A 20,665-nucleotide genomic window follows, 5' to 3' on the forward strand; every position below is an offset into this window, starting at 1 on the left:
CGGTTCAGCCTAGGCGTGGCGGCGGAATCCCTTCTGAATATCAAAGACTGGCTGGAAGAATTAAAGTAAGAGGTTAAATCTTTGGACTAACCAAAAGATACACTCTGACCGCGAGGCCCCGTGATTGGTTGACCGACGATGAACAGGGGGAGGATCATGCACTTGACATGTACGGGCTCAAACTTCAGTCCGAAGATAGAGAGACCCATGCAGTCTAGGGTTTTGATTCGAAGATTTGGGTTGTTCGGGAAAAGAGACAAGATGGAGAGCAACAGGCATGCGCGAACGTGGGGCGATTGAAATCGACAAGGTTCATGTTAGCAATACCGAAAGTGCAAGGGGCGGTACGGACATCAAACCCCCCGAAGGCCTGACCCATGCAGTAATTCACTTATTTAATCTCGAATATGCAACTTCAAAGGCACGGGTGTCAGACGTGTCGTAGCAGAGCCTGCCTGCGATCGACTGCCCGGACGATCAGTATCAACTTTGGCGAAGTGGTCCTGGTAGGGTTGGGCTATGCATGCGATGACCAAACTATTCGCAACGTCCAGTGCAATTTATGCCAGCTGTAGCTAGAGTAGGACTGCCTCCTAGGCCCCCCAAAAAGTATAAATGCGGCGCCGGTAGTCAAGTCTGGAGGATTGATCTCTCCTTCTTGCAGGTCATCCAGAGCAGCGCAGCCTCCAGAGAACATCTGTTAAGCCCTTGCTGATCACCAGGTTCTTGACAACAAAACCGAGGCTTTTGGAAAAGAGGCACTGACCGAGCTACAGCAACGAACGCACCTCGAAAATACTCCTTTCAAGCAGCAATGACTCCCCACAAGACCCAACAATGCGAGGGAAAGGACGCTCAACACCAAACCAACATTTCTCCCAAGGGGAATCAGGGACCTGCCGCAACAAGCCAAGGCCTACCAGCGTCTGATCCAGCTGCTTCCTTCGACAGCATGGCAGCCGAAGGAGATGGCGAGACAAGACCTTCTTCTCCCGCACCCAGCGAGCGTGGTTCCAATCCTTATTCGGAGACCACGTCCGACAGTCTGGAAGGACTTGGTAGTCAGTTTGAAGTCAAGTAGGCGGCAATGGAGTAATCGATGAATGGCAGGGCTAGAGGCGGATGTACACCACAGCCCCGTCCTTATCAAGACAGTCATGGGGGACAAGATACACCGGGAGGAACCCGGAGGACGGGGCAGACAAGGCCTTGGTGGAATGTCGTCTGCCGATCGAGGATCCACGCAGTTGAAAATAAGATGGTGCTTCATAATTTGACAAGTTAACCAGACCAAAATTCCCCTGTGAACCGTAGATGAGGGCGACACATCCAGCGCGCGTAGTCTTGCTTGGCTGCCTATCCGTATGAAGCACTGCCACCAAGAAAACGTTAGTCAGGTGAGACTGATTCAAATGCGCAATGAAAGCCTACAGGGACCGCCACCGAAGATATATCGTCATTGGCCGTTGAAGAAAGGGCTGTCAGGGTTTGCCTTGGACCGTTGACAACGGGTGGGAGTGAAGGAAACGCCGAGAACTCTCTAGTCACGCTCCCACGTGTAGATTATGTGAGATTTTAAATTACGGCAGGGTAATGTCTTTCTATGAAACTTGACTACAGGACGTGTACTTTCCGGGAAAATCTTTTATTATCAGGCTTGCAGTTGTCAAGGGGCGAGGAAATTAGCAGCGGCAGTGTGGCCTGAACATTGCATGGATGGGATGGTGATGTGCCCCAGGGCCGGAGGCTGCATCTCGACATGATCTGCCTGGAGGTATTCAGACGAACGTCGCAGATTTCACAAGCTGGGCTACCATGGCTAGCGTAACGACCTTTGGATGCGATAAAGCCTTTCCGCATATCTGCAGCGCGACAGGTGGCCCTCCTGGGCAGTTGGATCCTAGTATACGGTGGCGCCCGCGTCGGCGCCACGGTGTTCTACAGCAGTTGACATGGTGCTAACAAAGAACAAAAGCCCTCAACCATTGTCACATGGCCAAAATTCCTGTTCCTCGAAGATCAAAGCCAAGGCATATGGAAAGCTTGTTGAAATAGCCCGATCGAGTTTGCCCTAAAGCGCGGTATGCGCGTTTGTCAAACGTTAGACAAGGAGCCACATGTACGCCAATAAAACAATGGCGCATTAGAATTATTTGTCACATTCTACTTTTGGAACTGATTTCCATGTCATCGCCCTGACGGGCTTTGTCACTCAATGCTAGCCGTTGCGCGGACCAGTTCAAGTCGCACATGCACTCGTGAATCCGTCATTGTTCCTCACCTCTGATTCAAACGCACAGACGTTCCGGGCAACACTAGTTCCTCAATCACGCATCGACAAAGAGCGACATGATTTTATTAAATAGAGAAGCAAAACTCACTTCGAGGGGTGTTTTCCTCTCACAAACTCAATTCGCATTGTGCCGCACAAGCGTGTTACAGCGTCAAACGATTCCCATGCAGCTTGCTACCTCGTAGTGATATCCACACGACGGTTTACTCACCATTAACACACGCACAATTTCTGTCATGGCTTACCAGAGTGACTTTGCCGCAGGTGCCCCTGCAAACAAAAACTTCAGCAAGATAGGTCCCCGCACACCAGGCCAGCACACCCAGCTCCCGTCTCCTGCAACGCGACGGGCAACGCGGAGCACGAGGAAGATGATGCCAGAATCCCCGCTACTGAGCGCAAACGCTCGTGAGTACTTCCAAGGATTGATTGTTCGCGGGCTAACAGAAGTTTAGTTGAGGAGTTCGATAAAGCGCGCCGAGCGCAGATAAAGCAAGAAAAGGGGGCTGGTAGTGGCAAACGTCAAGCCACCACTGGCAAAGCTCATCGAACAATGAAGGAAGAAATGGCCAAGTCTACTGCAGTAAACCAGGCCGCACTTGGGTATCAAGGTCATTCTGCAAAGACTGTTCACCCTTTAACGTACTCACCTCCGTCAACCTCTGCATTCGAGTCGCCGCGACTTGGTACCCCAGAAGAACGGACGGGCATGAATGCAACTTCTGCTTCGACGCCATCATCCATTCCATCCTCGCCTTTGCAGCGCCTCAACTCGAAGCACTCGGTGCAGCCATCTCGTCAGATGCAGAAGAGAACCCAGGATGACCTGTGCCGCGAGCTCAATGAGAGATCTTGCGATGCCCAGGACAAATCAGAGGAACAAGTTCAGCAGCAAGAAAGATCAACGGCAATGAGGGGAAGGGTGCCTTTGGCCAACGTGGACGCTGCCGCAGAAGGTGATAGCCGTGAGGTTCGTCTAAGTCCCCCAAGGTGCCAAAGTGCTAGAGGTAGTAACCGCACACAGGAGACCATGAGCGTGCCAATCAATCTGGGCCACAATGGCGATGACGACAAGCAGGGACATAATAGGCCTTGTGACCCCGAGACACCACCCCGGGGAAAAAGGTCAAGAAGGCGCCAAAACCGCCAAGAGTTTCCAGAAGAAGACGAACCAGCGGTCCAAAAAGAGCGTCCTTCGGCAAACAGTAGGGAGCGTGCCGGACACAAAGAACATAAAGGCGAGGGAAGCTATTCTGGAGTTCGAAGACGTGAGGACCGGGAGTCGTCTGAGCAACCTGAGATACCTGGTGCCGGCGGTATGGTGCCGGGACCCCAAGATCCTAGCAACTTTCCATGGAATCCCAACTTGGCGTGGAACTGCCTCGCCATTGCCTTATACGCCATCCTACTCCTGATGTTGGCTGCTGGCTCGGCTTGGCTACCGTACCGTATCATATACGGAGATCCGTTCGCAGTTCGTCACCAGCCAGCGTACTACAACGAACCCTTTCTCGATGGCACTGCCTCATACAGCGCCCCGGCCGACCTCTTCTCAGAGCCCTTGCCCCTCTTTGACGACTTGTCCGCCATGCACCGTGGTTTGATCTCGCTTTCGAGCTTCCGGGCTTTCGGCTCTGGCGATGCCTGGAGCAATCAGGATCCCACGCATAACATCACCTCAATCTTCCAGAATGTTTTACCTCTTGGTGATTTCTGGGACACCAAGACGTATGAGTTCTCGAGATCCCCTGGATTCGACAAAGATACGATTGTTCTTGACCCTGAGAGCCTGGTTGTTCCAAAGAACCGTGGCGAGGCCACGCTCATTGACCTCGTTCACCTGCACGGCTCTGTACGACATAACCTGCAAATTTCCATATATCAACTGGGAGTGGCAGCCTCGGAAAGCAGACACACGCAGGATTGGTTTTCTGACATTCAGAATCGCTTGGACGAGCTTTCCTATGCCGCTGATCTGGACAGCTCAAACGACAGCCGCGACTACCGTGCCGACGATGATCCACTACGTGTGACATACAGTCCAAACGCCCATTTATCCCCTATGAAGGCATTGGAGGATGTCAAAGAGACAAAGACAGAAGTCTCCTCAGACCACCCTGGAGTCCACATGCAGCAGCGCATGCAGAAGACAAGCTTGCTAGCTCAGCTGGAAGTCACGCGCGATCAACTCGACATGCTCCGGCATCTATTGGCCCACGCCTCGATCGAAAATCTCAAGCACATTAAGGACAAAGAAAGCGGGTTCGACTTTTGGAAGACATTTAAACGGGCGGTCTTATACTTTCGCCCCGGGGCGCCCCTTTACCACGCTGTCCAAAATGCGGAGGGCGCTGTCGACCTCAATCCCTGGCGGAGGCAGGTGAATCACCTTTCAACGGAGATCTCTGCGATGATTGAGGATCTAGAGACAGTGGTCAAATGCGAAAGCGACATCGGCATGCAGATTGACGCCCTTGTGACGGCCCATGCGCATCCCTATGAAACTGTCGTCTGGAGGGGGGAGCAATACGTCTGGTCGGAGAAGCTGGATGGGTGGATAACATATCGTGAGACCAAATCTCAGAAGAGCGCGGAGCCAATGTACGGCTGGGCAACGGATGCGCGTGCCCAAGCTGCCCATGGGCTGCGCGCGTGTCGTCCACTTCTGAACGTCGTGACAAACCATGGCAAGGCAGACGCAAAGCTCAACGCAGCGGACCAAAAGGGAGACAAAGAGACCCGCGGATTACATGCAGTCCGACAGTACGTTCCTGGGGCGAAGTGCTTGGCCGCGAGATACCGTTTTGACGCGGACGCTGCGCGGAAGCAGCAGGAACAGATCTGGGCCGAAAAAGGGCTGTGGCGCATGGAGTATTGGATGACGCGGGAATGGGTGATTGAGGAGTAGTTGAATTCGCTGTGTCTTTTTGTTACGATAGTTTTGCTAATTGGTAAGGGGTGTTGTTGTTGCCATTGGCGTTGGGGTTGTATGTGGGCATGTCGCCTTCTGAATAGCGAATATTCTTTCATATTGACAGAGTAATGTTTGACTAGGGTTACCGTCCGATGTGAGATCCGGGATCCAGATAATAGTCATGTCTGTCTTGATATCACATGTCAATAAGTTGTCGAGGGGTGTGGGCGTGTGGAATCATGTCCCAATCAGGGCATGTCGGTGATCCTGATTGGCTCATAACCTCCGGGTGCCAGATAGCGGAAACACCGAACATGTCACATACGGGGAACACATTATGGCCATTCAAGTACAAATAGATCTCCTAGACGAGTGATTACTGGTTATTTGGAAGTCGAGGTCTGGTTGTATCCCGCTGCTGGTATTGCTTTGCGCTGATTTGAGGCAGGACATTGTGCACTCTAGCACTGGGCTGCTCTGGTTGTATAGCGATGTGCGCAGATCAGAGAGAGTAAACTTCGTTTAAACCCCCATGAATTTGTTTTGATGGTAATCATACTCACACAGGAACTTGGTCAGCTGTTACTGACGTATCCTCTACCTGTGCCATAACAACTGTAGATGGTTCAGTCCACTCCTCGCAGTCCATTGTGAGATCCGACCAGGTGAGAGCATCCACTTCGAAATTAACGTTGCCCAGCTCATCTTGTGTTACAACATGACCATTTTCGTCACAAATGCCGGTACCCATTACGGCAGAATCAAAGCTTGCCTTGCATAGCAAGTCGACTCTCATCTGCGAGGTAGCTGTATCCTCACGTACACCGTCAGAAGAAAGGTTGTCCGGATATAGATAATTAGGAGATTCCACACTTTCTTGCAGCGGCATTACCGGTGGCTTCAAGTCAGATTTCTCTAGCGCGGCGTTGAAGTACTTGATCGCAACATCAGCCGCGACATATGTCTCCTGCAAACTTTCCATGACCTTCATGCATGTGGCAAAGCGGATGCTTGCCTCCTGCCGCGAAACAGGATCTTCATTCCTCATCTCCAAGAGACAGATCACCATGGCGGGGAATATGATAGTGACACCCGAAACTGGCAGGTAGGAGTCCAGCTCGAGGTTTCGCAGGTCGGTGACGATAGATGTGACAGCGATCGCGGACGACAGAAGCTCACGCCCAGAGCCGTTGCTGAACAAGGAGGGTGATGCGTGGAGTTTCTTGTGCCTTACTGGCAAGGCCCTTGGCCTGTGTAAAGTATACATGAGTGTGTGAAAGGTCATCTGAAGATGGCTCTGGTGCAGCACCAAGCTTGGCGTCACGTCGTCGTCTTTATCTGGTCTGTACTCGCACGATGTCGGGATGCTGGCGCTCCAGAGCTCGAGACAGGCGGCGGAGTGAGCAAACACGTCGTCGATGCTGGGACTCGAAGGTACCGTCTCCGGCTCTCCACCCAGTCTCTCAAGATCATCGCAGGCGGCTTGCGTGGTGAGAATACTTTCGATGAGCGAGGAGAGCCTCGATCTATGGACACATATCTCGGCAAGCTCAACCTGCTTGTCAAGTCGGTATAACACAGACTTGTGGGATTTGATGATTGTGTTATCGCGACATAATGTAGCGAGCTCAAAGTCAGAGATTTCTAGCCCTGGTATGCTGACATTTTCATCCTTTATTCGAGCTGGGCGATGGAGGCCCATGGCGAGGAACCGATCGCGCATGTAGCATGACCACCAAATGCGTTTTCGTAGTTTGCGCTCGGTCTGTGTAACGCTTTGATGGACTTGTCTGGTGTTGAGACCACTTGCGAAAGCATTCGAAATAGCGAGGCCCATCCAATACCAGCTGTCCTTGTTATCCTGGGCAATGTCGGACCACGAAGACATGAGAAGTGCGGTCTGCGTCAGGACAACGCAATTTTTCTCGAAGCCTAGATCATGCAGGAGCTAACAGGCAGTCAGCAATTGTAAAGTATCGTCGCCAGTAATGCATACCGTTGCTCTCCTGGAAAGCTCCCTCCTGGCTGCCTTTCTACTGCAGAAGCCCGTCGAGTTCATGTCCAGGCGGCTATGATCCACGAAAGCGGCCCCCGCAAAGAGCAAGGCAAAGTAGAGAAGGAGACTGTACCTCTTCGAGCCGCCGATAGATGCGTCTTCGACACCGCCCAAGAACTCATGAACTTGGATCAAGGGCATGTAAGGATAGGCATACTCGGCATATGCTTCAATCAATGCCGTTTGCACAGACCAGTTGGGCAAATTGAACACATCTTGTGTTTCTAGGAAGATGATATGACCGGCACTTAATGTTGTATCGGAAATTGGCTCGATGAAGTGTGGGAGACGCTCCCATGACCGCTTCTCCTGCTGCTCGATATCGATGCGCCCGCAAATCGCACGTTGGGGTCGGTTAGCAACATCATGGGCTTGTGGTGGTGTACGAGCAGCCGTGAAATCGCCGTCTGCGTTCAGGAGCAATCGAGAGCTGTTGCCATTCGGCTGACACGCGGATGGATTGCTGACTGGGTCGGCAATAATAGTGTTGGGCGATGCGACGACCGGGCCAGTATCAAGGATGCGATGCCACGGCCGCTCGCTCTTCTCAGAGTCTCTATCATAGTCCTGTAGATGAATATCTGATACACGGACCGGCAGCAACGAGGCAAAGTGCTTGCTGGAGAGAATTAGAGTGGACTGCCCAAAGCTCCCGCTGCCAAACTTACCGATTCCTTCGGTCTCGTCGGACGACGCATTCTATAGCCAAGTTTAGCGACATGCTTGGAATATGGCAAGTTGGTCTTACTAATGACATCTAGTTTGCAATTCGAGCAAGGTGCGCCGCTCATCACGTCGCATCGGACTTTTCTCATCCGGCAAGTCAGGCACGCTATGGATGAACGCCCTCGCTTCGTCCCTTTGTCCTCGAGAGTGAGGACCATGCCTTCATGGCCATTCTTCCGAGTCGATTTCGGCATCTTCGTGACGCTCTGCTTTGAGACCTGGATATCCAATATTCAGATGACAGGGCAATGTGTTATTGAAATGAGCAAATAGGTTCGAGGTAATAGATGCTTCTTTTTGCGTGTGTCTCCAATCAATATTACAAGGCCATCGCCAACCGAGGATCTCGCATAAGCGCGGCCTAGAATCCCAGACACTGGACGTGTCCTGCGAGACGCCGAAACCGGCAGTCATCACGATTACTGCATCATGTGGCTCGGCGCTTGTTGGTGTATGCCAGGATTAATTGCCAGGGAAAGTGAACCAGGCAGCCCTCGAAACCACCCTTGATCGATCTAGATAGCGTGCGCAGACTGTCCGGATGGAAGCGGTCGGGTAGTGGCCAGCCGTGAATATCCGCTCGTCGAGAACGTGGCTGGACAAAAATCAGCGGATAATCAAGAACTGCGTGAGCCAGCCCCACAGGGTATTCGAATGGATCACCGGTAAGATCTCACGCTTCTCGCTTATTTCTTTGATTGTAATCTGCAAGATCATTGTATCCTGAAAGTGGCAGCTTTCTGTTCTTGATGAAGTCCAATTTTCTGTGTGATTTACACTACGGGCCGCGCGTATATAGAGTAGCTACCCAGACATGTCCGGCAAGCTCCAGAGAAAGTTCAAAGAATCAACATCCAGTCCCATTGACAACTGGTCATGCGCATAGTTGAACGGCGCGATGCCGCTGTTAAAGGGGAGACCCATCCAAGTTTCATCCACGCCCAATTCCAGGTTGACCGAATTTCCATATGCTATAGATCCGTCCATGGGCATTGATGGTTCGGTATTGATAAAGTGTGGGGTCTGAGTTGCCATCCGGATATCTGCGTGCGCCATCTTTGAAGGCGTGAGGTTATCCCTGAACTGTGCGGTGTGCTTCTCGACCAGAGATGCATATCGCAACGCAAAGTCCATGTCATCTGGTGGGGTCTGCTTCAGCTTGAAGGTGCACATGTCTAGTATATGCAACCCTTCTTGAACGTCTGTCGTCGTGGAACCAACACTAAGTGCTTTAAGCAGGAACACAGATGCCGAGATCACGCTGATCTTAATCCTCGACGGAGCATAGGGGAAGTACTTGTTGTACTCTGTCGCTGTGGCAATTTGCAGAACCCGCTTACTATCGTTGATCACATCTTGCAAAAACCGTGCGTCCCTGGTGGTGATGAAAGCACCAAGGCTCTCTCCCGCAGCTCCCGCAGCTGTATCGAGCCCGGCCTCGGACGCTCTGGCTACGACGGCCTGGATAGATACGGCGCTGACGCATGCTTTGAGATGATGGTACTCGATCAGTAGGGAATCTCGCAGCGGCTCATGTATTTCTTACGAATTAGCAAAGGGTGGGCCAACTGCTAGGCACTACGTACCTGTCGCTTTCATGTTAAACTTGGTTTGCCATCTGATGAGACTGGCCAGGTAGTGATCGAGTAGGTCGGCATAATGGTCACCCTGTATCTGACTTGTTAGATGTGCGTCGGAGCGGAAGAAGAGCGACGTGGCCGTATGAGCAAGCTGCGTGAGTTCGAGTGTGAGATCAAGGAAAGAGTTCCACGACGGTGAGCCGGTTCCATCTCGGTTGTCTACCATGGGCCGCGCCACTGCCAGGCTCACACTCTCGGGAAATACCCCCGGGAGACCAAGACGTGTCGCGGTTTGTGTAACGTATGCGTACAGCACCTTCTGCGCCCTTCGCCGTCTCTGTTCATCGGGATCGCTGGTATCAACTGCCTGGGGCCTCTCGGGCGACAGGACTCCAATCTCGTATGCTAGGTTGCAAGCGGTCCCCAGAATCATCCAAGTCATCCTGTTGGCCCTCTTGGCGGGCTCGAAGACATCTTCACGCCACCTGAGTAACGGCTCTTCGTTTTCGGTCATCAACTGTCGGTCTCTGCGGTCATACCCTGGTGATACGAGAAGCTCATCCCATCCCTCACTATCAGGGGGAAAATGCACCGCGCGCGGTTGCCAGTCTGATATCAAGATCAAGGCCTCAACGGTTCCCACGACACGAATCCTCGATGTCGATTTTTTCTCGAGGCCCAGAACCAGCTTTTTCAACAAGTGCTCGCAATGATGCCATAAGCTATTATGAACAAAGTGGCTCCTCGAAGAACCGCCGGACCCTGGTAAGGTGAAATACCGTGACGAGATCATAAGGATAGTGCAGCAAAGGAACGCTTCTTCGACAACTAGTCGATGATGCGCCGCATGGTCGTTGAATTGGTTTAGCATGATAGGAGACAGCGGGGCCAGATATTTGTAGAAGCTTCGCCACGTCTTAGCTGGAGGTTTTTTGGAAGGGTTGGCAGCGCTCAATACTGACAGATCAATGTACGTGATAGCTTCCTGCGCCGTAAACCAGCCCTGGCGAACAAATCTCGACCTATCCCATAAGTCCAGCGTCTCTTCATCAGGGCGCGACATGCGTGTGATGATAAAGCCGAGACTGCTGTTTCCACTGTGAACGACTAATATGCTGGAAGCTGTTGGCTGCTGGCTGTCGATGGTGCCCGTTGTTGACCTCACGTCTGATGGCCTGACTGCATCCGAAAGGACATCCAAGGCGTCATTTGAGCCTGTCACAATCGCAGACACCATGCGGTTGTACATGGATGGATCGGCGTTTTGCAGAGGATCCATCCTGTCGCCAGTCCGCCGCTCATCATCCGAGTCTATAGTTGAGGGAGGTGTGTCGTTGTGGCGCTCTCTGTTCAATTGACGACTCTGCTTTCCACCCTCCTCGGTCGAAGACGTTGAGGCTGTTGCTGCACGCAAAGCTGTGCTGCTCCTCGCCGTCGGTGGTCTAGTCCACTTGGGAGCCTCGCGCTGTCGCGGCTGCTTGTCCCGGAGTGCAAATTCACACTCGCGATGCTCCCGCTTGCACTTTTCGCATGGCGGCTGCTCATCCACAATGATGCACTTTGCCTTGCGGGCTCGACAGGATAGACAGGCAACGTAGCCACGCTTGAAGCGTCGTCTACCATCCTTGTTGGGCGATTCCATTGTTGACCCGTAGCTTCGGTGATTCTCAACGTCGGCAATTGAGACACTTCGGACAAAGGACGCCTTGAGCCGAGCGTCTCTGGGTGATACATTCGACAACGAGCCTAAACGAGGCTACACATGGCTTAGACCTGCCGCAACCGGAGCTCTGTGAGCTATGGGCCGAACGGCTAGGTAGACCAGACCGAAGCGATAATCGGAAGATGTACAGGTCAGTCTCAGGAAATGAGGAGAAACGTCGTCGGAGTGTTTGCCGACATTATTTTGCAGGTTCGGGTCCCGGGATTCAGCACTCAGCAGCCAAGTCAGCTGGCACCCCAAATCAATGCTTGGCCACTTTCAAGTCGCTCCAGGGTCTAGACGGGAAGCATTCAAGCTTCTTCTCATTCCGTGTCAGGATGGGCATTTTTGTACAAAACAGTACGTTCAACCAGCTTTGGCACACACACCTTTGCTCGCATTGCACGCCGTATTTGCTCGGCAAATTCTAGGATCCATGAAAGACGCAATCCTGATCCCTGATCGATGCTGGCAAAGCTTAAGCGAGTACACAAAAGTCAAGCTCAGAATTGCCACTTGCTTCGCTTGTGGGGTTTGCGGGGAATCAAGCGCAGAGCTAATGTATCATGTACGCGCGGAGCAAGGGATGATGCGGGGGTGGAAGGTCACGCAGCCCTCCAGGGATTAAGGATTATAACATTAGTAACCGGTACTGTCCGTAAGTATCCGGTCACTGGCCAGACCACGTCTGGCGGAGCTCCCGGATCGAACCTCATCGTGTTATCGGAAACGCCTGTGCAGGCGGATAATCTGTCCCAAAGAATAAGCTTGTCCAGCGTTAATATGCGCATAGCCTGGGGTTCCCACATCTTCAGTAAGCCTAACCCTCAATCAAGCTGTTACCAGGGCTGAAGACGCTGGCTTTCGGGACCGAAGTCGGCGTTGCTTGATACCACGAAGCCAGAAGCATTAGTATAAATCTGACGAGACTTGAAGCTATCAAACGTCGTGAGCAGTGCCAGCAGCATTAAAACGATTTCGAATCAAAGTCCCCAGGAAAAGTACCACCCAGCTACATCCAGAGATATCCCAAAGCCCAAGATGTCCAACTCTACCGTCAACCCCAACCCCTACCCCTTCCAGCACAAGGCCAGCGCCACCTCGGTAGTCACTGAGCCGTCGGACGCCGGCGTGACAGTTCAATTCAAGAACTGTCGCGGGAACATCCCATCAATCCAGGCCTCTCGGCTCCGCGGCATTGTCAACGAGGCACACGGCGACCCCTCCAATGTTGTGGCTACGGTATGCAGCTATGACGCTCTCAGCTCGCGTCTGTGTGAGGAAGCCGGCTTTCCAATGATTTTCTTGGCAGGCTATGCCATGGCTTCATCTTTCGGCCTCCCGGACACCGGGTACATTGCATTCCAGGAGGTTGTGGCCAAGGTGCAGGAAGTCAGTCGACAAGTGACCATCCCTATCTGTGTTGATGGAGACACGGGATACGGCAGTCCCATGAACGTGAGACGTACAGTTCAAGGGTGAGTTGTTTCTTCCTGCGAACATGGTACGGCTAGCTGACTTGCCTAGTTTCGCTGCTGCTGGGGCTGCCGGCATCATGATTGAGGACCAAACCTGGCCAAAGCGTACGTCTTGATCACACATCACCAGCCACACGCGAAGCTAACCAAACCATAGGCTGCGGCCACACTACTGGCAAGTCTGTTGTCTCCCGTACGGAGGCTTATGCTCGCTGGCAAGCCGCCGTTGACGCCCGCAATGAGGGCCAGGACATCTGGATTCTGGCCCGCACCGATAGTCTGATTCATGGGTATGAGGAGGCTTTGACGCGCGCTCGCAAGGCAATTGAGATTGGCGTCGACGCCATTTTCGTCGAGGCCCTTCCCGATCGGGCAAGCATGGAGCGTCTGAGGCAAGATCTTCAGTTCCCAGTCTTTGCCAACATCATTGAGGGTGGCAAGACTGAGGAACTCTCGGCTCAGGAACTGGCCAAGATGGGCTACTCTGTTGTGGCCTATCCCTGGACCCTGGTGGCAGCCAAGCTCAAGAGCGTCCGGGACGCTCTGGAAAACATCAAGAAGTCCATGAGCACCGGACGGCCGCCTGTGATCCTCACCTACGATGAGGTGTGCCATGGCGTCGGATTTGACGAGTATTATGAGCTGGAAGAGCGGTATGAGTATGAGGGGCGTACCACGGGCGCCAATGGACATCAGTGGTCGAAGTGAATAATAGCGTCTAGTTACTTTACATGCGAGGCTAGCTATTAATCTGCATTATACGCGCCGCAGTCCGGATCAGTGAGCAAGTGGATGTAGGTCATACAACATTTGAGTCCATCGGTGGCCGGTCCGCGCAGGCTAAGACTCGGACTCAATGCCTGTACGACCCGCTCACCAGAAGGATCCAACCCGCCAATATCCTGAACTTACCTGTCACAACCGTCGCGTCGTAGCCGACGTGACCGCGGGACAATGCCGATGTTCATGGGACGCTATTGAGTGGGGGAGCGCCTCACCCTCGTAGGCGCCAAGAGCTGAATTTGGAATATTCACAATCACATAGCTTGCAAGTCGTCCATGTTCTGACGCTTCATGGCGGGCTGAAAATAACCTTCGTTGAGCGGGGAAGAATCCGGGGCTGCTTTTCTGGGGATCAAAGTTTGTGGGGTAGCACAATCACCTCCAAGGCGTGGGGATCTTGCGTGACACAAAATAATGCAGCTCTTCACGTATTTAAGCATCCCTTAACCCAGACTTCTGGCCCTCTCCACTCATCAGACATTTGTGCCAACAGACTGGCCCTTAGTTCTTTTTCAAGGAACACTATAGACCCTCGCCAACATGACGGAGCTCAAGGCCACCTCGACAATCGAGGACGAGAAGAAGCATTCCTTTTCTCATGAAGAGATAGGAGAGAAGGATAAGGAAGGCCAGCAGGTCGCAGCTGCTGACTATTCTGGTTCTCGAAAGAAGACAGATCCCAAGGAAATTAAGCTTGTCCGCAAGATTGACTGGATCATGATGCCCATGCTTTGGGTCATGGTGGGCTCAAACACGTCCGGCATTGCTTGAAGCCTCGCTAATTTTGGGAACAGTACTTTTTGAACTACCTTGACCGAAACTCAATCACAGTCGCCCGACTTGACGGCATGGAAGAGGACCTCGGTCTTGAGGGAAACCAGTACCTCACGGCCGTGAGCATTCTTTTCGTTGGTTACATTCTCGGCCAGCTACCTGCCAGTGAGTTCGTTTTTCTTCTGTGTTTCTGATGATTGTTAAACAATGTTCCAGCTATGATCATGACCCGAGTGAGGCCCTCACTTTTTATGGCTGTCTGGATGTGCATCTGGGCCGTTGTCAGTGGCCTCACTGGAATTGCCAGGAACTTCACTGGCCTCGTTATCACCCGGTTCTTCCTTGGTGTGGCCGAGGCACCCTTTTATCCCGGCGCTCTGTACCTGCTATCCATCTTCTACACTAAGAAGGAGATTGCCACCCGAATCTCGATCCTTTACACAGCTAATATTTGCGGGACCGTAAGAAGCGCAGAAATCACCAAAACACGATAGTTCACTAACATTCGATAGGCCTTTGCCGTCAGTGAATCGTCCGAGAGACAATGGGGTCATACAGCTGACTTTAGTAGGGCTTGATTGCCATTGGCGTCTTCAAGATGGATCAAGTAGCCGGTCTCGAGGGCTGGCGATGGCTTTTCATCCTTCTCGGCATCGTCACCTTTGTCGTCTCTGTGGCATCGGCTTTCATTCTCCCTGATGAGGTTCGCGCCACTGACTCAACATGTTCTGCCCAGGCACTGACGATCATTATTAGCCCATCAACACCCGGTGGCTTACACCTGAGGAGCGCCAACTGGCCCACGATCGCGTTGCCGCCGACACTGTCGAGATCAAGACGAACACTGCTACCATGGCCGGTCTCAAGGAGGCCGCGAGTGATTACAGACTCTGGATTCTCATCGTCATGTACCACTTCCACATGGCTGCGAGCAACTTCAAGAACTTCTTCCCGACAATTGTCGAGACACTCGGCTTTGATCGAAACACCACACTAGCTCTCACCTGTCCTCCCTACATTGTGAGTGGCATCATCACCATCACGTGGGGATGGAGCTCCGGTACGTACAAAGTGTTCCATGATTTATGCAATGCTAAGTCGTGTGATAGGCCGCTTCAACGAGAGGACGTGGCATATTACCGCGTCAAAGTTGGTTGCCATCTTCGGGTTCGTCTTAGCGTGCGGAACCCTGAACGTCGGCGCCCGCTACTTTGCCATGTGCTGCTTTGCTACAGGTGTCTATGCCTGCAACTCGGTCATCATCGGCTGGATCGCCGCTACTTGCGGTCAGACCAAAGAAAAGAAGGCGGCAGCCATTGGCATGGCCAACACAATCGCCAACCTATCCCCCATTTACAGTCCGGTCAGTTACTTCATGTGTCCCTCCGCTTCAGAAGAGCACCACTGACTGGACGCAGTACCTTTGGCCTGATTGGAATGCTCCCCGTTATGTTATTCCCATGGCTTCAAGTGCGGCATTCTCCTTTGTGGCTCTTGTTCTCGCTTGGGTCATGAGAAGGATCTTGGTTGTTGAGAACCGCCGCATTCGCGCTTCTAACACGGAGTCGACATTATTCTATGCCTATTAGCATGGGTAAACTATAACCCCGAGTATGGAACGCGTATTTTTGGGAACATGACGAAGTTTCGGAGCTTGGAAGGGAGCGGAATAATCATCAGATTGGTATTATGGCGAGTTATTCGAGCATCAAGTCCATGAAACACAAGGTTGATGTCCCATGGAGCCACATTACCTTTCAGGGTCGTGCTTCACTTAATGCTTCAATTAGTACAAGGTATTGAGATCTCTTACTCCATGGCCTAACATATAGGCTGAAGGGCAATTACGCTCGGCTCTATATATGGAAGAGCAGCTCGAGAACCTGAACCAAAGGCTGAGACAAACCGGCCTTAAGCCTGGATAACAATGACCGCCTCGTAATTAGACGGGACCTTTGGCTTCTTTACTCTATCATCTTTGATATTGCTCTTCTTAATATCTTCATTCAATTCACTAAGCGTCCAGTCCTTAAGTCACCCTAATAGACATCCAGATCCATACAGACAATTAGAGCACAATGTGCATATGCGCATCTCAACTATAAAACCGCCCCAATTGTGTCCCCGCTCCAATATCTACAAATCGTGGCCTCTATAGTTCCTCTTCTTCCTCGCCCTGGGTCCCCATACGCCGTTGCCGCATTATAATCGGATTTGCACATGTTCATTTCGGCATGTTTTATGTGAAATCGCTAACAGCTCGGAAGACATCCCGAGAAAATCCTCGAGGGGTCCACAAGCCGATCAAGGCATCCCAGATTTTATAAGATCTATGCTAACGACAGATCTAATCCTCTTAACATCATTTCAAACTTTATCGATCTTCCTTCGCTTGCTTTTACGATTCGGCGATGTTGTTCACTAGAACCCCTGTGATGACCCCCAAGGCGGCGGGCGCGCGCCCTGGCGTCAGCAGCCAAGGCATGATCGTCAACGGGCTCGTTTATACCTCTGGCGCCGTTGGAAAGAGTCCCGATACAGGGGAATTTGTCAAAGGCCCTATCGAACAGCGGACGGTCAGTCTATATGTCAGGAGCCCTAGATAGAAAAGCTTACACAAATCAGCACCAGTGTGTCGCGAACCTTAAAGCAATCCTTGAAGCTGCTGGATCGAGTCTTGACGATGTCATTGAAGTCAATGTGTACATCACCGATATGGACGATTTCGACAGGGTGAACGCAGTCTACAAGCAGTATTGGGGCTCCGTCAAGCCGGTCCGAACGTAAGTCTCTCGCATTCGTGGACACAAGTTCCTCTCGGACAACTGACCCGTTTTGCGCAGATGTGTTGGCGTTAAAAGCCTGCCCGGCTACACTGACGTGGAGATCAAGTGCGTAGCAGTCGTGCAGACTCCACTACCGTCAAGGGTTTGAACTCGGGTAAATATAAGATATTTCAATGCATATGCCAACGGCTATTGATTTGTGCATTGGGGCCTGAATGGCAGACTGTAGAGACGTGCTTGACGGTGATGCTGCCAGACCATAATCTCGGCTAAACATCCCGAACTAAATCAGGGGGAAAAGGCACCCGGAAAGCACAACCATATAGGTTTCGATAACAGATTGTAATTTAGGGAATCCAGCGTCTACACATGCTAGGTAAATTTTGCAAATTAAACAGTTATAATACTCTGACTCGAATGTGCGTCACATGCTGGCCTGAGTCGTCTAACGGAGGCGTTCCTGGCCTACCCTATAGTCTTTCGGTGCCCGAATCTATTCCCCTTCCGCAAGCATGTGTTTGTCTTAGGGAATGTATGAGAGAAGTATGTTTATATCATAATTAAGATTCTTTTACTTTCGACTTTATTTTAAATAATGATGTCGATAGATCTATATTGTTTGCGAAATGTCCGGTGGGCTTGGCTTTTATGTTAGCCGTCCAACGGACTCCAAAACGTTCAACACCGCACTCTTACAGCTAGAACACAATTCAAGCTGACTTAAAAACATGAAAGATTTCTTAAATTTAGAAGCTAGTGAGAGTCTCACTCGCAGTGATTTTTCCCTGGTTCTGTTGCCAATGTGAACGTTCACGTAGGATCCAGCTATCTGCGCCACCGGGTATGTAGGATTAAAAAGTGGAGACGGGCGATTGCTAACGAGGCAAACTCAGCACCTTCATCGCCACATGGCGCATGGTGCACCAAGCTCTTTCACGTCGCATGTGGCCTGAGCATCGGTGGATAGCTTCGCAAAGGACTACACGTGCCTCATTCAATTCCATGCGATGGCCAGTGCACGTGACGCTACTCAAGGGCCAGGGTCACGATCTTCAAATGCGTAAGCAGCCTTGGCCTTACTCAACGCGACTGGCAGTGTTCCCAGCTAATGACTCAAGTTGCGAGCGATGTAGGCAAAAAAAAGTGAAGTGCTCTGGGGACAACCCATGTCGAACGTGCTTGAGACAGAAAGTCACATGCAGCTTCACCAGCATTGAGAGAAAACTGTACTCCGAAGCGTGCGTACATACTGTTTACGACCCTCTGGCCCGTGACTAATGAGGTATAGCTATGTCAAGGGGCTCGTAGAGACCGTCAAGCGATATGAGCAGCGGATCAAGCAGCTGGAAAGCGGCGAACTGTCCAGAGGTGCGCCACATAGAGCGAATGCTGCACAGAATACTGACGCAGACAAGCTGCCGCAGGGTCTGATGACAGCATCAAGGATGATACTCCAGTATCAAACCAACCCTCTGTTTGCCCGACATCCCAAGCGCCATCGCAACCTACCTCCCAGCCAAGTCCAATAAAGCCCTCGGGCGCTGGAACTCCGATTGAGCAAGCCTCTGGTCCAGCATTCGAGTCGCGCGTACGATCACTCTTCCACTCGAAGAGGGACCACGATTTTCATCAAAACGCTGGCCAGAACCGCGAAGCTTTTAGCAGCCAAGAAACTGCAGGGTGGTTCCCCGACATTGATCTTGTGGTGGAGACGACGCCGCTCGCGATCGTCCCGGACGAGGAGGAATCTCGACGCCTACTGGACCTTTTCTTGTCCTACCACGGAACCATACAGCATTTCATGGACCCCCGAGCGTTCTCTGACTCTCTGGGGCTATTTTTTCAAAGTGCCGAATCACGCAAGATCCAGGAGTCGTCATTGTGGTACACACAGTATCTGTTAGTGATCGCCATGGGCAAGCTGATGGATCAGGACACGGCTTCGCAAGGGGACATGCCTGGCGCACCGTACTTCTCCGAAGCCATGCGAAGAATTCCAGCAGTGCATCGCCTGGGGCGATGTGGCGTCCTCGCGGTGGAGATCTTGTGTCTGGCCACAGCGTATCTCAAGTGGTGCAACAGGAGACGTGATGCGTACCTCTTTGTAAGTTGCCACTCCCTTTCAGACGTTGCTCGCGTCTCATTTCCTAGTCTGGAACAGCAGTACGACTCGCGCTAGCTCTAGGGTGCTCCCTGAAACCAAGCGAGCAACAATGTCTCCCTTCTGAAAGGGCACACCGTACACGAGTGTGGTGGACAGCATACATGCTGGACAGACGACTGTCCGCCAATCTTGGTCTCCCGCCAGCAGTCGACTCGCGGCAGATCTCACTGGAGCTTCCCACGACTGCTCCGGGCTTCCGCTCTTCACAGGCTCTCAACGTCAATGTGCGTCTGGCCCACACCACTGGGGAGATCATGGGATGTAAGTGAACCATGTATCGACATTAGCTGCAAGCACTCTGACCATCACAGCACTGTACAGTAATACGGCTGTGTCCGAATCTGAGCTCGTACCTAAGATCCAGAGCATTCTCCAGAGTTTGCACGACATTGAAAAGTCCATCCCCCAAAAATATGCGTTGGATTTCGAAAGCAGTGAATTGGAACTGTCAAGGACATCAGCCACTCTGTATCTGATCCTATTCCAAGCTGTCGTGCTTTGTATACGCCCGGTATATCTGCAGAGAATCAAGGCGAAAGTTGAAGTTATTCCAGAAGGACAACTCATGCCTGAAGTGCAAGCATTGAGCGAATCCTGCACAAAGGCGGCAACCCGGAGCATTCGCATATTAGCAGCTTTGGAGCGACAAGGCCAGTTAGCTCGCTTCGGCTTCTTTGACCTTGATGCTGCCTTCTGGTCGGCCTTTATTCTCGTTATGAATGGATTTGTCGACAACACGGCGCACCCTGCGACTGAACTTGGAGAGGCAGGCCAACTGCTAAGTTACCTGGCCCAAGGTGGGAACAAGACCGCGCTACAACGGCTCGAAGACATTATGCACCTCTCGCAGTATGTCTGGGATGCCGAGGTAACGAAAGACACTTGGCAAGGTATCGATCAAAACGCACACAAGCCCTACACAGGTGTTGGCTTCTCATTTTACCAGATGGAGGAGGAGCTCGATCTGCAATCCTTTGACTTTGGCATGGACATTGATGAGACACTCAATCCCGCAGCCCCTGGACCCTATCCAAGCCTCGGGGGTGCAGGAATCTCGTCCTTGGGTGTTGACTCACTGAATTGGGCACAATTTGAGGAGCTGCTAGCCACGCGACCTGCGTAGGAGGGGCTATGCGCTCGTCGCGAACAGCTGCTTCCGATGTCCCAAGGTTAGTTGATTAGATCGCGGACGAATAGATCTCCTCAATCTCCGACGGCTTCAACGGAGCAGCTGTTGCATTCATCGTCATCAACAGCATTGTACCTCGGCATTTCGCACTGACACTCAACCCTAAAGGTCGATCGCCAACGATTACCTTAAAAAAAGACCACTAGTCGGTTCCAATCATTTGTTGAAGCCTCAACAAGTCCTCGAAACACATCGCAAACATCTTCCAGACTTGTGCAAG

At 51.9% G+C, this 20,665-nt stretch overlaps 7 protein-coding genes across 7 annotated transcripts; 5 read left to right on the forward strand and 2 right to left on the reverse strand.

Annotated features, from left to right (window-relative positions):
• Positions 1-2,529: 2,529 nt before the first annotated feature.
• F5Z01DRAFT_670164 (uncharacterized protein) lies at positions 2,530-5,201 on the forward strand (the record flags this gene model as incomplete). The annotated part of the gene is made up of 3 exons (XM_046264521.1): positions 2,530-2,701; positions 2,749-3,263; positions 3,318-5,201. The coding sequence occupies 3 exons, from the start codon at positions 2,530-2,532 to the stop codon at positions 5,199-5,201; spliced, it is 2,571 nt and encodes an 856-aa protein (XP_046122368.1).
• A 404-nt stretch (positions 5,202-5,605) lies between these two features.
• On the reverse strand, positions 5,606-8,447 carry F5Z01DRAFT_746753 (fungal-specific transcription factor domain-containing protein). The gene is made up of 4 exons (XM_046266960.1): positions 8,012-8,447; positions 7,932-7,962; positions 7,204-7,882; positions 5,606-7,155 (listed from the first exon to the last, which is right to left on the reverse strand). Exons 1-4 carry the CDS (start codon positions 8,181-8,183, stop codon positions 5,767-5,769), a joined length of 2,271 nt encoding a protein of 756 aa, XP_046122369.1. The 5' UTR covers positions 8,184-8,447; the 3' UTR covers positions 5,606-5,766.
• A 355-nt stretch (positions 8,448-8,802) lies between these two features.
• F5Z01DRAFT_700742 (uncharacterized protein) lies at positions 8,803-10,939 on the reverse strand (the record flags this gene model as incomplete). The annotated part of the gene is made up of 3 exons (XM_046266403.1): positions 10,532-10,939; positions 9,576-10,474; positions 8,803-9,530 (listed from the first exon to the last, which is right to left on the reverse strand). Coding segments are annotated over exons 1-3 (1,944 nt in total), but the record flags the coding sequence as incomplete, so codon positions are not given.
• Positions 10,940-12,312: 1,373 nt separating this feature from the next.
• F5Z01DRAFT_689758 (ICL/PEPM_KPHMT enzyme superfamily-like protein) lies at positions 12,313-13,457 on the forward strand (the record flags this gene model as incomplete). The annotated part of the gene is made up of 3 exons (XM_046266092.1): positions 12,313-12,749; positions 12,799-12,854; positions 12,907-13,457. The coding sequence occupies 3 exons, from the start codon at positions 12,313-12,315 to the stop codon at positions 13,455-13,457; spliced, it is 1,044 nt and encodes a 347-aa protein (XP_046122371.1).
• Positions 13,458-14,072: 615 nt separating this feature from the next.
• F5Z01DRAFT_689759 (major facilitator superfamily domain-containing protein) lies at positions 14,073-15,938 on the forward strand (the record flags this gene model as incomplete). The annotated part of the gene is made up of 8 exons (XM_046266093.1): positions 14,073-14,273; positions 14,327-14,471; positions 14,523-14,767; positions 14,819-14,827; positions 14,878-15,009; positions 15,063-15,366; positions 15,416-15,669; positions 15,725-15,938. The coding sequence occupies 8 exons, from the start codon at positions 14,073-14,075 to the stop codon at positions 15,893-15,895; spliced, it is 1,461 nt and encodes a 486-aa protein (XP_046122372.1). The 3' UTR covers positions 15,896-15,938.
• Positions 15,939-16,717: 779 nt separating this feature from the next.
• Positions 16,718-17,240, forward strand: F5Z01DRAFT_615206 (putative L-PSP endoribonuclease family protein; the record flags this gene model as incomplete). Its single annotated transcript, XM_046260854.1, has 3 exons — positions 16,718-16,882; positions 16,932-17,089; positions 17,150-17,240. 3 exons carry the CDS (start codon positions 16,718-16,720, stop codon positions 17,238-17,240), a joined length of 414 nt encoding a protein of 137 aa, XP_046122373.1.
• A 747-nt stretch (positions 17,241-17,987) lies between these two features.
• On the forward strand, positions 17,988-20,476 carry F5Z01DRAFT_196787 (fungal-specific transcription factor domain-containing protein). The gene is made up of 6 exons (XM_046258057.1): positions 17,988-18,152; positions 18,211-18,330; positions 18,381-18,460; positions 18,508-19,196; positions 19,244-19,517; positions 19,568-20,476. The coding sequence occupies exons 1-6, from the start codon at positions 18,100-18,102 to the stop codon at positions 20,377-20,379; spliced, it is 2,028 nt and encodes a 675-aa protein (XP_046122374.1). The 5' UTR covers positions 17,988-18,099; the 3' UTR covers positions 20,380-20,476.
• Positions 20,477-20,665: the final 189 nt, after the last annotated feature.

This window comes from Emericellopsis atlantica, assembly GCF_019669845.1.
Source record: "Emericellopsis atlantica unplaced genomic scaffold F5Z01scaffold_2, whole genome shotgun sequence".
In the NCBI taxonomy this organism is placed as follows: Eukaryota; Fungi; Ascomycota; class Sordariomycetes; order Hypocreales; family Bionectriaceae; genus Emericellopsis; species Emericellopsis atlantica.

Excerpts from the sequence above, each read along its gene's own strand:
- F5Z01DRAFT_746753 (XM_046266960.1), bottom strand. The coding sequence starts at position 8,183 with ATGCCGAAATCGACTCGGAAGAATGGCCATGAAGGCATGGTCCTCACT. Across the intron at positions 7,963-8,011 it reads TTGCAAACTAGATGTCATTA|AATGCGTCGTCCGACGAGAC; the intron begins GTAAGACCAACT and ends ACTTGGCTATAG. Across the intron at positions 7,156-7,203 it reads AGCTTTCCAGGAGAGCAACG|CTCCTGCATGATCTAGGCTT; the intron begins GTATGCATTACT and ends ACTGCCTGTTAG.
- F5Z01DRAFT_196787 (XM_046258057.1), top strand. The coding sequence starts at position 18,100 with ATGGCCAGTGCACGTGACGCTACTCAAGGGCCAGGGTCACGATCTTCA. Across the intron at positions 18,461-18,507 it reads AAGCGGCGAACTGTCCAGAG|CTGCCGCAGGGTCTGATGAC; the intron begins GTGCGCCACATA and ends GACGCAGACAAG. Across the intron at positions 19,518-19,567 it reads CACTGGGGAGATCATGGGAT|CACTGTACAGTAATACGGCT; the intron begins GTAAGTGAACCA and ends TGACCATCACAG.